Here is a 17143-nt window from a genome sequence, read left to right as displayed (position 1 = left end):
TTCCATTTAGATGACAAATTACTACAATTAAGCTACCAAATTTTGAAAGACACATTAAAGACAACAACAGATTTAAAAGTATGCTGTCACAAGCCCGCACATTTCCTAGCTCTGTTTGCAGAGAGGACCCTGATCTTAGTTTCTACACACCATTTCTTCAATAAAGGGAATCAGAGCTCCTTGGAGTAACGTTTGATTTCAGGCCTGGAGCAGGAGGAAATCCAAGATAAACCTGGAACATCTTGTGATGCCAAAGAAGTAAGGAAGTGCCCCCAAAAGGAAAGATGGAGGCTTATTGAAAGAACACTGGAGACAGCATTTTGGAGTTCCCAAAAGTCTAAACCAGAGCAATTTGAGCAATAAAATAAAATAATGATAGCATTGGAGTATAGCCCATAGAATAAACTAAATATCCATCAGTCCACACTGCTTTAAGTAATTGAATATATGCAGGAGAAGGGCCAGGTCTTTGTTTTAGTAGGATTCCAATTAATAAGAGAAGAAACGAGAGGAAGAGAAAATCACCGTTAGGCAAACACCACAGCACGACCCCACAAGAGATTTAGTCATCACAGAGGGAAAACAGCGACTTTACAGGGGAGGGGCCCGGCGGACACCTTCTCTGCCAAACAGTCAAGGTGGACATCGCAGTAATAAGATGCATCAGCATCACGCGCCTCCTGTGTGATGGTCTTAGAAGGGCACAGCCTCACCTCCACGCCCTTCTTGCCAAAAATGCATGGCCTCAACCTAATCCTGACGAGACACTGATGAGCTAAAGATGACAGACACAGGACAAAATAACTGCCCGGTACTCCTCTAAAGTGTGGAGGTCACTGAGATAAAGAAATAATGAGGGAAGTGTCGCACAGGGGAGGAGACGTCAGAAACAGGACAGCTAAATGCAGTGTGGGATTCTGGGTTGGAAAAAGGAGGTCAGTTCATCGTATTGTATCAATGTTCATTTCCTGGCTTGTGATAGCCTCAAAGCCATGGAAGATGTTAAGTTTAGGGCAAGCTGCTACAGAGCCTATGGGAAGTCTCTGTACTATTTTTGCAACTTTTATTCATAGTCCAAAATAAAAAGTAAAAAATAAAAAGAAGTGCTCAGTCGTCTCTCTTCCCAGCAGAGCACACGGAGCAGAGTGTGCGGTGCGGGCCCCTGCAGTTTCCTCAGTCTGTTTTCTCACTTGTCATCAAGAACCAGCCTTTAGGTAACCGGCAGCATTGAGTCTCTGTTGTTACCCCTCACACACAGGCTGGCGGTGGGTGACCAGATGGAGAAACGCTGTTGGCAGTGCTTGGGCAGAGAAAATGGTTAATGGAGACATACTTCTCATATTAACAGTAGTTTTAAAAACTGCTAAAGCACTTGATATTACTGCCAGTTGTTAAGCTGAAGCAGTCAGGTGGCCCGTGTCCACAAGAGTGTAGCATGAACAGCATTCTAGACCGTATGAGGACCGTAATGCAGGTACGGTACCACACTCTGCGCACTGACACACATTGGGGTTTTGTCTGGCATCAGAAATGCCCGGAGCTAAAGCAGCTTGGTCTCCTTACCTTCCTCCGGGGAGATAACCAGTGGTGCTGGGGGTGGGGTGGGGAGGTGGGGATAGTATCGTATAATCCCGTCCTGCTTGCTGTTCCAGAAAACACGCGCCAGCTCTAGCTTCCCACACACGAATTTGAGCACCGCCCACTCATTACAGCCCCCCCAGCCCCCCACCTCCGAGTCCCTGCCTTTCTCCTGACAGGTGGCTCTCTCCTGACAGTCCCTTCTGCTTTCCGTCCATTCTTCTCAGAGGCCTCTGGGCCACCACTCGAGCTTCCTCCTCTCAAACGCCTCTGCCTCTTTTTGCACCAACCCAGGGCTTCCTCCTCCCCCAGACCCTGCCTAGGCCCTCCTTCCTCCGTGTCTATCAGTGAGTAAGCCAGCGCCGGCTTTAATGATTGTAAGTGGGCTTCGTTTACCCCTTAGCGCTCTTCATGCACGCACACCTGGATTCTGTGTGCAGCCAGGTCTGTACCCGGGACCATCTCAGATATTTTTGGCTGTATTAATTTGTACTTGTAAGTTCATGTTATCCTTGCACGTGCTCATATGGCTTTGTGTATTCACCCTAATTTTCCCTCAGCTTGTTATCTGTGGGGACAAGGACCAGATGCTATATCTCATCATTAGGTAATTTAAAGTGTGTGATTAGATTGATGTGTACTCAGGGAGCCACCAGGAAAGACCAAAATCACAAAGTGTTGCATTCACTTACAACTTTCTGCTTTCTTCAAATTGAGATAATTTTTTTAGGCATACTTAAAATGATGATTTATGATACTTTAAAGTGTACAGAGTTAGGGAAGTATAAGGGGATATTTAAATATAATAATAAATATCAGAAATTCTCCCCCCCCCAAAAAAAAAAGTTAGATTATAATCAACAGGAGAGGTAAAAGTTTTTAATTGATTTTAAAATTTTAGTTTAGAGACCATAGAAGGAATTTAAAAGTAATTTTAGAAAAATGTGAAAGGCCTAATCTTATGTTCTAATTTAACCCAGAGTTGTACTTTAAATTTTTTTTTTAAGTAAAAAAAATTTGTTATTTTGTTCCCTTCTAAATACAAATAATCTTAGTAGTATAACTCTTCCATTCTGCCAACATTTTTTAGAGGCTAATATGTCTTAGCCCCTATATTAGATGCTGGGTTTACAAAGTAGAACACCTGATTTTGAGTCACTCCTCCTATAGATGAATCAGGAAATGGAGTTTTGGAAAGGTAAAATCGATAAAGCAGAAAGCAGAGCGGAAGTGGAGCTTACAAGATAAAGTGGAGCTTACAAGTGATTAACCTTACCAGATAAAGGGCAAGGATGTGGAGAAGTTGGAACCCCAGTGCCCTGTTGGTGGAACTGTAAGATGGTGCAACCACTATGGAAAACAGCAGTGGCGCTTCAAGAAACTTTAAAATAAAATTGCCGAGTGAGCCAGCAGTTACTCTTCTAGGTGTATATCCCGAAGAATTGAACGCAGGACCTCACAGAGTTATTTGTACACCCAAGGTCATAGCAGCATTATTTGCAGTGTCCAAGAGGTGGAAGCAATATAAGGATCCACTGATGGCTGAATGGATAAAGATGGGGCACACACGTACAGTGGAGTATTTATTATTCAGCCTTTAAAAGAAAGCAAATTCTGCCTGACCAGGCGGTGGCGCAGTGGATAGAGCATCGGACTGGGATGCAGAGGACCCGGGTTCGAGACCCCGAGGTCTCCAGCTTGAGTGCAGGCTCATCTGGTTTGAGGAAAAAGCTCACCAGCTTGAACCCAAGGTCACTGGCTCCAGCAAGGGGTTACTAGGTCTGCTGAAGACCCATGGTCAAGGCACATATGAGAAAGCAATCAATGAACAACTAAGGTGTTGCAACTCGCAATGGAAAACTAATGATTGATGCTTCTCATCTCTCTCCGTTCCTGTCTGTCCCTCTCTCTGACTCACTCTCTGTCTCTGTAAAAAATAAATAAATAAATAAATAAATAAATAAATAAATAAATAAATAAAGGAAGCAAATTCTGACATACAGGGCAGCATGGATGAACCTGAAGGACTTTATGCTCCGTGAAATAAACCCGTCTCAGACAAATACTGTATGATCCTACTTCTATTAGAGAGCTGTAATAGTCAGATCTGTAGAAACAAAGTAGAATGGTGGCAGCCCAGGATGGGGGAGGGGCAGATGGGGAGGTGTTTAATGTGTATAGCTTCAGTTTTGCAAGATAAAACGGTTCTGGAGATTGGTTAAACAACAATATGCATATCCCTAACACTACAATTTGTACACTTCGAATTGGTGAAAATAGTAAATTTTATGTCATGTACTTTTTACCTCCCAAAAAGTAAAAGAATATACAAAGAGCAATGAAGGAAGTCAGGGCTACATAGACTTGGCCTGAAGAAGGGCAGTCTGCTTTTTTTTTTATGAAAAATGATGAGTTCTTTCTTCTATTGTCGCATCGGAAGTTCCTGCCCAACAGGAATATCTAGAATGTGTGGGATGTAACGAAATCAGGGCTAGAAATATAGTTTGTTATTTATTGTTACAAATACTTAAACTTCATAGATTTTACTGAGCTCACCTCTATAGAGTAAGTAGCAACATTAAAAAGTGAAGGATAGAGTTTCAGGTTCCAGCTTTTAAGGCAGGTGGTAGCAACAAGGCTCTGAAGAAGAGGCGCAGCCAGAGAGTTAGAGGAAGGCACGGAACACAGGTCCAGGAAGGGAAGGGAAGCAGGCTCCCTAGAGGACCCGGCCACCTCTGGGCCTCAGGGCCTTGCCAGAGTGGCTGTACTGGAGTGACGGGATGGGGTCTTCATCACCCCCTCTGGAGCCCTCTCCCCCACACACGGGCTCTTCGTTTGTGGTTCATGGACTCTTGGGACAGGTTGCAGGGTGTCTACGAGCCCTCAGGAAATCTAGGCAAAACGTCGTATGAATGTGCTTTTCTTTGGAGACAACCTCCATGGCTTTCATGGGACTCTCCGTGAGTTCTGTGGTCCAGTGGGCACCCCGTAGCCTATGGAGTCAAGAGCCAGCATTTCTGCTGCCCCTGTTTCACTTAAATTATAAATGTCACTCCTTTTTGGCCCATTTTGAGAACATAACCAAAACGTATAATTTTTTTTCCTATGAGAAGATAACATCCAAGCTCCGAAGTCCTGAACTCATGTCATATAGTGTGTTTAAGTTGGAGATCTGTACCTTTTGCTGTTTAAATTTCCATGGTGAGTTAGCAGGTAGGACACACACTGAAAATCAACCCAATAGTCAAAAACAGACAGTCTTACTAACGTGAATACAAGCGTGTGGCATTTCTGTAGCCCCTCCCATCCCTTTCATTTTGACTGTGTGTGTGGGGGGGGGGCATTCTGTGTAATTACTTTTGTTTAGATAGTCTTTCTATATCTGCTTTCTCATTTCTGAGTTAATAATCTAAAAAATGAATTCTCATATATAAACAAATTTTTATGTTGTTTTTATATAATTTCCTTTTAAAAATCCTATTGATTTTTAGAGAGAGAGAGGAAAAGAAGGGGAGAGAGAGAGAGAGAGAACAAAAAAAGTTTGTTATTTTACTTATTTATGAATTTAATGGTTGATTCTTGTGTGTGCCCTGACTGGGGATTGAACCCACAACCTTGGCATATTAGAACAACTCTCTTACCAACTTAGCTACCTGAGACGGGCCTATAATTAATTGCCTTTTGGATTTTAGTATTTAACTTATGTGCAGTGTGAACATTTCTTCTGTTTGAATTAGATGACTGAGTTTGTGTATCTTGTGAATTTTGCGAACTCACTGGCAGAACAAACCTGAATGAATGCTCAGGAACCTGTCATCCCTTTTGGGAAAGAGGTTTGGAATGCAAATCTTTTTGGCAGCAAGGGAGATGACATTTACATCTTAAGAAATTAGGGCAATCAGTCCTATTTTACTAACACCGTTGTTGATACGCTTGACAGAACTGAGGCCGCATTTTAGCCTCGCATCTGAAAGCGATACCGCAGATCAAGAAGACTTAGACGCAGAGGATGACCATGAGGAACAGCCTCCCAACCGAGTCGTGCGGAGACCCCTCGCCATCGCTGAAGACGCCGTGGCGACCTCAGGGGTGAGCACGCTCAGTTCTACCGTGTCCCACAGCTCCCAGAGTGCTCACCGGTCCCTGAATGTGCAGCTCGGAAGAATGAAAATAGAAACTAACAGGTAAGTCCTCTTCTGCTGTGGGGAGGTTTCTCTTCTCTGGCTTTTGAATAAGTGAATGTGTTTCGGGTCTATTTTAAAGCTTGGTCCACAGAAAATACAAAATATGATTCCTTTATCCCATTCATGTAAACTTTGATTTAAAGACCTTTTAAAAAAGAGAGAGAGACATTTATCTTAATCTCTATAGTCAAAAACATTTTCTGGCCCTGGCCGGTTGCCTCGGTGGTAGAGCATCGGCCTGGCATGCAGAAGTCCCGGGTTCGATTCCCGGCCAGGGCACACAGGAGAGGCGCCCATCTGCTTCTCCACCCCTCCCCCTCTCCTTCCTCTCTGTCTCTCTCTTCCCCTCCTGCAGCCAAGGCTCCATTAGAGCAAAGATGGCCCGGGCACTGGGGATGGCTCCTTGGCTCTGCCCCAGGTGCTAGAGTGGCTCTGGTCACTACAGAGCCATGCCCCGGAGGGGCAGAGCATCGCCCCCTGGTGGGCGTGCCGGGTGGATCCCGGTCGGGCACGTGCGGGAGTCTGTCTGTCTATCCCCGTTTCCAGCTTCAGAAAAAAAAACAAAAAAACATTTTCTGTTTTTACCAGTTCACGTCTTCAGCACCTTTTCCTTGATTACTGCTTTATCTCCACAAGTGTCCTGAGATTTTCAGACACTTTGTTGTAACCCCAGTGGCCATCTTGGACAGAGACTCAGAGCGGCATGTATGGTCAGACAGATAGCTGACAGACAGACAGAAGGCCCGTGTTCTTGGAAGCCCCTGATTTGGAATATCCAGTTCATTCAGGAGAAGGGTCTCTGTTCTCCAGGAGAAAACATTAATGGTGCAGAAGCTTCGCGTTTTAGAGCCTGAGAAGAATGATCAGTTGACCACATTTATGATTCTGTTTCATTTTTAATATGCTGTGTCATATCTGGAGTTTAATTTTTCTTTGAGAGTTTGGTCACATAGAACCTATATGATCAGGTCATTAAGTGAATGGTAAATATTTTCTGTTCTTCACAGATGTTGACACAGTTCAAGGTATGATTTATAGCTTCCTGTGCTGGCTACTGCTCACATATGGGCAACTGACTTTATGCCTTCTGGGTTTAGAGTGAAAACCGTTTGTGGTTTTTTTTTTTATAAATCAATAAAAGTTGTTCATATACTTAGAAACCTTAGTTGAAAATTCTAAGTGTTCACTAGGGAGGTTAAAACATTTATTTCTAGTCATAAGTGTAGATTTCTAAGGTTGAACTTGAATACTAAGTTTAGTACAGGTAATGCAAAGCTCATCCTATATTCAGAAACATGAATTTTGATTGTGTGATTAACCCCCTACGTAGCTTCTAAGATTTACATCCAGAAATGTCTAAATGGATGGAAAGTGGCATCTGACTTGTCTATCCCAGTCTTGTCCTTTGAAACCCAGCACTATACTTGCCATCTGTACTACTTAGTGGAAAAGAATTTGCGTCTGCTCCTTTTACACATCCGTCTAAATCAGGGGTCCCCAAACTTTTTACACAGGGGGCCAGTTCACTGTCCCTCAGGAGGGCCGCCACATACAGTGCTCCTCTCACTGACCACCAATGAAAGAGGTGCCCCTTCTGGAAGTGCGGCGGGGGGGGGGCCGGATAAATGGCCTCTGGGGACCGCATCCCAGGTGAGGCTGTTTTTATACCCTTCTCTGATCTCTGGGGGCGGAAGTTCATTCCTCACTGTTTTGGTCCCGCCCGCCCCTCCCACCCATTCTGCTAATGGCTTCCAGTCAGAATTATACAGACAGGAAAGCTACTTTATTTACCAATGAGCCAGTACGTATTTGCTTCTCTGGCCCTAAAACCTCCTGTCTACACACCCTGGCTTATGTCAATAGAAGCTGCCTGTCCTAAATTAAATGTAGCCTTTCCCTTCTCCCTTAACCCATCTGAATCCCCTGTCCCCGCCCTCTGTCTACCAGAGGGCTTGTGCCATCTGCAGTCCCCGAGGGCAGCTGTCTGCCAGCCGCTTCTAAAGTCCTCACCCCCATGTTCTGAAGGTGCCAGCTCGCGGAGGGCCTGCTGCCGCCTCTGCCGTCTCTGTCACAGAGTCGAGGATTCGCTACATTTCTTCATTACATCAGTACATAGTTGCATTTTTTTTACAGAAGCCAGCACATTTATGCTTTTTCTCTACATATTTACACTTCAGTCTGCAAAGCCTCCCTTTCCTATTTTTAGGAACACCTCCCCCAGAAAAGTTAGATGAGGCGCAGCCTCCATTCCAAGCACGATGTAAAGAAAGGGCAGCTGCTTCGGGGCAAGTGCGAAGCTGGGATCTAAGGGGCTGGCCACGTCTGGACCCGTCCTGGTGATGTTCAGTTGAACACTTCTTGATATAGTGAAGTCACTTTATTGCGAAATAAAATTAGAAAAAATGTTAGTGTGTTTTTAGGAGAGGTTGTAGCCCTCCTACTAGACATCTTAAGCTTTATTTAGGACAGTGATCTTCAACCTTTTATATCGCATGGCACACAACAACATTACTAAAAATCTGCAGAAAACCAAATACTGTATTTTTTGGCCAATCTGACCCCTCCCCCCCCAAAAAAAGAGAAAGGTATAATTTTGATTCATTCACACTGGACGGCTGCTGTTGTGTTGGCCATTGTCATTTTTTGATTTGACAATCTGGAAAAGAGGTCAGTGCCCCTGACTAAACAGTCAGGCATTTCATGTTTTAAAAATCCTTGCGGTGCACCAGGGTGCCAAGGGGCACAGTGGGAAATCGCTGCTTTAGGAGAATCACCGATAAAAGTCAATCAGGTTTATCCAACTCCTGATTATTAGATTATTAATAATGTTAAGTGAGAGAAGCTACAAAGTGGCTTTGGAATTTTACTCACATTTAAGTATACGCTTACATAAAATGTCCTGAAGGTAATTCTCTTCAGCCAAGGATTCGGGACAATAACGCAGTCAGTTGAACTCCACCTCAGGCGGACCAGACTGGTTCTCTAACTTTCCTATCCTGCAGATCTGGCTTACCCAGCCGAGTTACAAAATTGCCCTCAGGGCAGAGCCTTGCCAGACTTCTGGAACCGAGAGGCCAGTGCCTTGGTTTCTGAGGGTTTTCCTACTGATAATACTGAAGTCAAACTAGAAATAAAACTGATGGACTAATGTCCTTAAAGTAAATCATTCTGAGAGATGGATTTGGGACAGATGCAGTTGCCTGTCAATCCTTTGCTTCCAATGTTAGGTTCTGCTTATAAAGATAAAAAGGAAAGAGTGTAGTCTAGATAAACGTGGGCTAAATTCTAAAAAGTTTCACTGTGCTCTTTGAGAAAACACTAAGAATATGCCATCACTTTTCCATACATGTAGATTAGCAAGGAAGACAAAACTATATACCGGACCAAAGAATTGGCAAGTTAAAAATTCATACTGAGATAGAGCACCAGACTGGGATGTGGAGGACCCAGGTTCGAGACCCCAAGGTCACCAGCTTGAGGGCGGGCTCATCTGGTTTGAGTAAAGCTCACCAGCTTGGACCCATGGCCGCTGGCTTGAGCAAGGGGTTACTTGGTCTGCTGAAAGTCAACAGTCAAAGCACATATGAGAAAGCAATCAATGAACAGCTAAGGTGTCGCAACAAAAAACTGATGATTGATGCGTCTCATCTCTCTCCGTTCCTGTCTGTCTGTCCCTATCTATCCCTCTCACTGACTCTCTCTCTGTCTCTGTGTAAAAAAAAAAAAAAAAAAAAAAATTTATACTGAGCTTGCTACCATTTCTTTGACTATCATTCCTGTTGGAGGAGATAAAAACCTCCCTTAATCCTCAGCTTCCCTCTGCGTTGCAGTTCTTTAACCCACCTAATTGTTCACTGCTTACTGTGGTTGTTAAATAGCCTGTCTTCCTCAGAGGGCCCCCTCTGGCTGCCTCTCCTTGTGTCTTTCTTTTATCTTGTCTCTGCCCAGTACTCTGAAGAGTCCCTTTGCCTGAGGGCCACCCATCTCTGCCCCAAGGGGTTGGGAAGGGTGGAGCCTGGGAAGGAAAGGGACCCCTCCCAATCCCTGGGGAGGTTCCTTTCCAGTGCCTGAGGCTGCAGCAGGGAACGGAATAGCCCCCTCTAAGGGCTGAGAACTTGAGCCACATTGTCTCATTTAAAGCTCAGTCATTTCTCAGGGTTCGCCTAGTCCAGAGCTGAACCCAGATGAGCCAGGGCTGTTTCAGGAGCCCCTTCAGAGCGGAAGCAAACTTCTGGAATGGAGTCTGGTCTGGAGTTAAATCTATCAGTGCTCAGAAAATGAGACAAATATAGACAAATAAAGTATGCAACAATTTATCTTGATAATGCTATGAATAATTATATATCTTAAATTACAATTCTGAATCCATATTACTCAAAGATAGTTTTCTGAACAATCAGAGCATCTCTCTTCATAACTCGGAATGTTTTTACAGAGAACAGTGTTAGCGATGGCAGGTAGGTTATCAGTGGCTCCCGGTTGTGTGGCGAATCTTTCACGGGTAAGGATCGTTGTATAAACAATACCTTAGCTTCTTGTTTCTTTGGAAAATGCAGCAGATGCCAACTGGGAACTGAATGTACCAGGAACACAACTATCCTTTTACTCACTTCACCAACTCCTTAGAAAGGGGATGAATAATAGTAACAACTACAATGACCAGTAACTTTGATTGATTCATGTGCCAGACACTGTGGATGACATCACCCATAGTTACTTCTCAAAATTTCAGTTGTCTACGGCCATACCACCCTGAACGCGCCCGATCTCGTCTGATCTCGGAAGCTAAGCAGGGTCGGGCCTGGTTAGTACTTAGTACTTGGATGGGAGATCAAAGTTTCAGTTTACATGACTAGCTTTCTACTGTGCATTGATTATTATATTACCCAGACTGACCAACTATTTTTTTTTTCTTTCATTTTTCTGAAGCTGGAAACAGGGAGAGACAGTCAGACAGACTCCCGCATGCGCCCGACCGGGATCCACCCGGCACGCCCACCAGGCACGCCCACCAGGGGCGACGCTCTGCCCACCAGGGGGCGATGCTCTGCCCATCCTGGGCGTCGCCATGTTGCGACCAGAGCCACTCTAGCGCCTGAGGCAGAGGCCACAGAGCCATCCCCGGCGCCCGGGCCATCTTTGCTCCAATGGAGCCTTGGCTGCGGGAGGGGAAGAGAGAGACAGAGAGGAAAGCGCGGCGGAGGGGTGGAGAAGCAAATGGGCGCTTCCCCCATGTGCCCTGGCCGGGAATCGAACCCGGGTCCTCCACACGCTAGGCTGACGCTCTACCGCTGAGCCAACCGGCCAGGGCCTGACCAACTATTTCTGATAATGTAAAAATATATGCCTGAGTATAAACATGTATATAACTTTTTTGCCAACGGTAGAAGAATTTATCTGAAGATTTTGGCAGACAGGTGGGGGTGGAGGTTTTGAATTCTTGTCTGGACGCACACTCTTCTAGCTCTTTTCTGCCCAACGTGTTCTGTGGACCAGCAACCTGAGTGTCACCCGGGGCTTCTCAGAAATACAGAGGCTCAGCTCTCCCCCCCCCCCCACGGCCCCTGGAGCAGAGTCTGTGTTTCAGTGAAACCCCAGGGCTGTCTATGCTCACGGTAGCTTGGGAAGGTCACTGTGGCTACCCCAGCTTTATTATCTCGTCAACCAAAACGATTTTCTTCTGCAGATTACTGGAAGCATTGCTTCAGAAAGAGAGAGAAATACAAGCACTGCTTCATCACGCTATTGAAGAAAAAGAACAAGAAATTAAACACCTGAGGCTTAAGTTCCGACCAATAGGTGAATAAGCAGGAAACTTTCAAGTAAAACTGTTCAACCAGAACGCCACGAAAAGCAGAGAGGCAGCAGGCAATTTTATTTCATGGCTTAATCAGCATCTCGTACTTGTGCTACAGCTGCAGACAAAAGTTGCTTTTTAAAAATACCCAGTTCTGGCCTGACCTGTGGTGGCGCAGTGGATAAAACGTCAACCTGGAAATGCTGAGGTCGCCGGTTCGAAACCCTGGGCTTGCCTGGTCAAGGCATATATGGGAGTTGATGCTTCCAGCTCCTCCCCCCTGTCTCTGTCTCTCCTCTCTAAAATGAATAAATAAAAATTAAAAAAAATTTAAAAAAAATAATAAAAATTAAAAAATAAATAAAAATACCCAGTTCTGGCTATAGAGATGTTTACCTGAAATATATATATATATATATATATATGCATATATATATGCTTATTGATCAATGTCACCCCATTAAATTCAATCTCTAAATTAAAAAAATAAAATAAAATACCCACTTTTACTGTGGCAAACTATCATTTATTCTTAATGCAGTAAAAATAAGATGATTCATAGTCATCTATTCTTGAGATTATACATTATTGAGATAAATGGGGCTCTTCACTTTTTTGTCTTTATTTCTTTTAAAAGACTTCACAATGAGATTACTAGAATTAAAATAATACTGTTTTTGTCATTTTTGCATTTGTATTCTGTGTATTCTAGTGTTTTTCATATTACAAACAGTGGGGAAAGATTATTATAATTATCTGGTTCTCTGCTAATTATGCTCATCTTTGTTGCACGAAAAACAGTAGTTTTGGTACGCCAAGTTTATTCTAAGAAACTACAACAGTGATATTAAAGTAAAAGGCGGGAGTATCATTACATTATTGCTTCTGACTCCCCATTTACTAATGGATTCAGTGCTCTTTAATCATTTGTAGTTCACGTTGCCAATCTTGATTGTTTCTATTCATTATTACAGCAGAACCTTTTCAAGTCTTAATAAATGTCTGTTGACTGGGAGGGTCTAGGAAGACCTCTTTTAGGTAAATCTTAAGAATGCCTTCCCCTTCCTTTAATTGTCTTCTAGATGTTTCTGTGCATCACTTACCTTCTGGCACAAATACTGAAGATCCTGAACTTACTGACTGGCTGAGAAAACATGGAGCCGACGAAGACACTATAAGTCAGGTAACAAAAACTACCTGTGAGCCCTGGCCGGTTTGCTCAGTGAATAGCGCATCGGCCCAGCGTGCGGACGTCCCAGGTTCAATCCCCAATGGGCACACATGAGAAGCAGCTGTCTGCTTCTCTCCCTCTCCCCCTCCCTCTCTCCTTTCCCTCCCTCTTTCCATCTCACCAGTGGCTCAGTTTGTTGGAGCATTGGCCCCAGATGGGAGTTGCCAGGTGGATCCTCATTAAGGTCAGAGGCGGAATAAGGTCGGTTGAGGCCCCCGGCACAGAAGAAAATATTGGGCCCCTTCTCATTAGAAAAAATGTGTAAAGTTGGGGTTTTGCAGGGCCCTTCAGAAGTCAGGGCCCAGGGCGTTCAATCTGCCTCTGGTTGGGGTGCATGTAGGAGTCTATCTCCCCTTCTCTCACCTAAACAAATTTTTTTTTTTGTACATTTTTCTGAAGCTGGAAATGGGGCGAGACAGTCAGACAGACTCCCACATGTGCCCGACCGGGATCCACCCGGCACACCCACCAGGGGCAACGCTCTGCCCACCAGGGGGCAATGCTCTGCTCCTCCGGGGCGTCGCTCTGCCGTGACCAGAGCCACTCTAGCGCCTGGGGCAGAGGCCAAGGAGCCATCCCCAGTGCCCAGGCCATCTTTGCTCCAATGGAGCCTTGGCTGTGGGAGGGGAAGAGAGAGACAGAGAGGAAGGAGGGAGTGGGGGTGGAGAAGCAAATGGGCGCTTCTCCTGTGTGCCCTGGCCGGGAATCGAACCCAGGTCCCCCGCATGCCAGGCCAACGCTCTACTGCTGAGCCAACCGACCAGGGCCAAAACAAATTTTTAAAAAAGAAAAAGGAAAGAAGGAAAACTACCTGTGGGACAAGCATGCTTTTGCCTCATTCCGTAATGTTGAGTGCCCACTGCTCGGCACAGGGGGTCCACTGGTGAGCACCCCGACCCAGCCGGGCCCTCCCAGGGCTTATCGACTGGGGCTGGCAGACGATAATCAAATAATTCCACAGTCCAAAGTATAATGATGCTCTGAGCAATTCTGTGACAGAAAGGGTATCGGGTGCCGTGAGACAGGGAGGGAGAGGCTGGGGGAGGCTCTGTGAGGAGGTGGTGAATGAGCCGAAGCCTGACGGGAGATGCAGGAATAAGCCAGGCCGGCTGTATGTGAGTTTTGGGCGGGCAGACAGGAAGAGGGAAGCACTCGAGCGTGGGGGTGTAGAAGTGCAAAGACAGTCATCTTTGGGCTCAGGACTCCCCTACAGATTTTTGTACTTTTGAATTGAAAGTAGGAAGAATAGAAAAGTCAAGACAGTGAGGACTTTGGGCAGTGGCTCTTTATTGATACTTAATAAACTAGATCTAAGTTAGTGAACTTCTATCAGGAACACTCTCTATATAAACCATATTATATCTATAATAACCCAATTCTCCTCTGTTCTTATAGACTTTTGTAATCAGCATGAAAAGCATTTATGTTTTACAATACACACAATAAGAGGTTATATTTTTATTTTATTAAAAAGGGCCTCTTAATACATATACATTGATTTCAGTTTTATAGTTAAAATTTTAAAGAATAAAGGTATTTTTTCTTTTCACTTGATAATTTGTTGGACCACTAAAATGTAGTCTCCTTAGAACTCTGAATTTATAGTTACTGCTACATACATTGAAATAGTCTCTTGCCTATGAAAAATAAAGCATGCAGTCAAGTTCTCCAAAATATCCCTCCAGCTGAGACTTAAGTCACAATTATAGAATAGCAACAGATGGTCCTCTAAATCAGGGGTAGTCAACCTTTTTATACCTACTACACTTTTGTATCTCTGTTAGTAGTAGAATTTTCCAACCGCCCACCGGTTCCACAGTGATGGTCATTTATAAAGTATGGAAGTAACTCTGCTTTATAAAATTTATAAAGCAGAGTTACAGCAAGTTAAAGCATATAATAATAATTACTTACCAAGTACTTTATATCGGATTTTTGCTAAGTTTGACAGAATAAATCTTTATAAAACAACTTACTATAGTTAAATCTATGTTTTTATTTATACTTTGGTTGCTCCGCTACCGCCTACCATGAAAGCTGGAATGCCCACTAGTGGGCGGTAGGGACCAGGTTGACTACCACTGGTCTAAATCATTGCCCCTTTTTAAAAATTAAAATTAAAACCTTCTGTTTCAATTCAGGACTCTGGTATTTTAATAATTACTTGAAAATACCTTTTATGAGACATGAAAAGTAAATTTAGAAATTAAGTATAAGCAACACTTCCAGGAACACTTCCTAGCTATTTGAGAAACATAAAGCTGCACAAGCAAACCTCTTAAAGACAAACATTATCTTACGAGCAGCAGATGTAATTCTGAGTCCTGTCTATTTATTCGATGACTATTTAGAAAGTCTGTGTTGCTTATTGTACTCCTTATGCCTTTGGAAGTCATTGATATATCTCCCTGCAATTATTTTATAATGGGGAGTGAACTTCCCCTAATAATTCCAGAAGACTATGTTTTTAGTGGATTTACTTTTAGATCATGTTTAACTATGGCCAGTGTCTACCTTATGGATAGAGTTTGCTGTTAACCCTGTATATAACTTCTAACATTTGTGCATATTTTACTTTCTCTGCAGTTTGTGGCTGAGGGTTATTCACTAGTGGATGTTCTCCACTATGTCACACGTGATGACTTAAAGTGCCTGAGACTAAGGTACCCCTTTTCTTTCTGTTCAGTTGTCTAATGGCAAGGGCACTGGGCTGAGATCAGGAAGTCTGGTTCCCGCCCTGGCTGGGTCCCTGGGTAGCTCTGAGCAGCTCTGCCTTCCTGGGCCGGCCTCTCTGGTTCTCATTTGCTCCAGGTAAACTGAGTTGGTTGGACCGGACTACTACTGAGAACTCTAATAACCAATATTTCCATATTAATAAATGCAGATCAACTGGAAAAATGTTTCTGATAACTTACCAGACTAAGATGTTGTAATTATTCTACAGCTGCCTTAAACAGATGCCCTAATTTTCTTTATGACTGTGGAAATATGGGGATGCAATGCTGATCTGCCATCCAGATCTCTGGTATAATCCAATCCCATTTCGTATAATGATCATTTTTTTTTCTATCAGGCCAAGCATATACATAACTTTCTCACACCAGCCTCTCTAAAGACACATTTCAGATGTGCTGAAAATCTTTTTTTGCTTTGGGACCTGGTAGATTGTGGGAGTGGAAAGGGAAGGCTTTGGAGAGATGATGAGAAAGTATATACAAAAAGAACACATAATGACTAATAGGACTTCGGGATCTTCACGTTCTGATCAGAGCAACTCAAAGCTAAGCAGTCACTTTTCTATTTCAAGGGCAATGTTTTGAATGAAGTGTTCTCTTCAACCTGTTCTTGTGTCTTTAAACAGGGGAGGGATACTCTGCACACTGTGGAAGGCCATCACTGACTTCCGAGACAGACAGAGAGATGAACAGACTTGACTGTCCTCAGTCCGTTTACAACCTCCCCTGAAGATTCTGACAGTTAACACAGAATGGATCTTCTAAGGGTGGGAGAGTCCAAGGGAGAGGAGAAAGAAGCTGCACTTTAAATCCAGTATTTGTTTACTCACATTGAAAAAAAAAATAGACAAAATACACTGAAATTTCCTAAATGCTTCTATTTCTATAATTCATAAGGACTGCTTGTAAGGACTCTGAAAACGATTCTGAACACTAGGATGTTTAGGATTATTTTACTCCAGACATTTTAATGGAAATATTTTGGACTCAGCAGCTACGGCACTTCGGCCAAATGTTTATTTCACACGAAACGGATGTAACATTTCATGTGATTGTGCATCACTGGAACAAAACCGAAATGTGACTACAACTTTCTAGGCTTATGTGTGATTGTAACGTGCCCTGATACTCTGAGTAGAAATGCATCATTTCAGTTATTTTATAAAGTTGATGTTTTTACTGCTCTGTGTTAATTGTAATATTGACTATATTTTGTAACTTAAGTTTCTGGCCTTATAGTATGTTGGTTTGAGTCATTTTGTTACTACTGAACTGTACCAGTTGCACATGCCTGAACCTTAGTAAAGTTAGCTTGTTCTAAAGCTATCCATTGTGTCATGTTTACTCTAAAAACTAAAAAGGACTCTCAACATACTGTTTTGATAAATTCAAAAAATTCTTGTTTTGTTCTGACAAGCTAGATAACGGCTGTGTTAGATTTCAGCTATAACATTAAGTAGAATCTGTCTTCTGTTCAAGTAATCGAAGAATAACTGATATCCAAGTTCTTCCTTAGGGCAACAAAGTGGTAAGGCAAAGGGCGAAGAAAAAAGAAAATCAAAGAAAGTCAGCGTATTTACCTCAAGGCCCTGAGTTATCTCAAAGGACTATTGTGTAT

The 17143-nt window shown here is 43.4% G+C and overlaps 1 protein-coding gene across 2 annotated transcripts in view; it reads left to right on the top strand.

Moving 5' to 3' along the window:
* MAP3K5 (mitogen-activated protein kinase kinase kinase 5) overlaps positions 1 to 16841 on the top strand; it is a 194020-nt gene extending 177179 nt beyond the window's left edge. For both annotated transcript variants that reach the window (XM_066248130.1, XM_066248129.1), the window contains exons 26-30: positions 5519 to 5762; positions 11449 to 11561; positions 12642 to 12742; positions 15377 to 15453; positions 16152 to 16841. In XM_066248130.1, the coding sequence (XP_066104227.1) occupies positions 5519 to 5762; positions 11449 to 11561; positions 12642 to 12742; positions 15377 to 15453; positions 16152 to 16224 (608 nt within the window). In that variant the 3' untranslated portion in view covers positions 16225 to 16841. The remainder of the gene's footprint in view (positions 1 to 5518; positions 5763 to 11448; positions 11562 to 12641; positions 12743 to 15376; positions 15454 to 16151) is intronic.
* Positions 16842 to 17143: the final 302 nt, after the last annotated feature.

Source organism: Saccopteryx bilineata, chromosome 12 (genome assembly GCF_036850765.1).
Source record: "Saccopteryx bilineata isolate mSacBil1 chromosome 12, mSacBil1_pri_phased_curated, whole genome shotgun sequence".
Classification (NCBI taxonomy): Eukaryota; Metazoa; Chordata; class Mammalia; order Chiroptera; family Emballonuridae; genus Saccopteryx; species Saccopteryx bilineata.
This window is presented reverse-complemented; position numbering and strand designations above follow the sequence as displayed.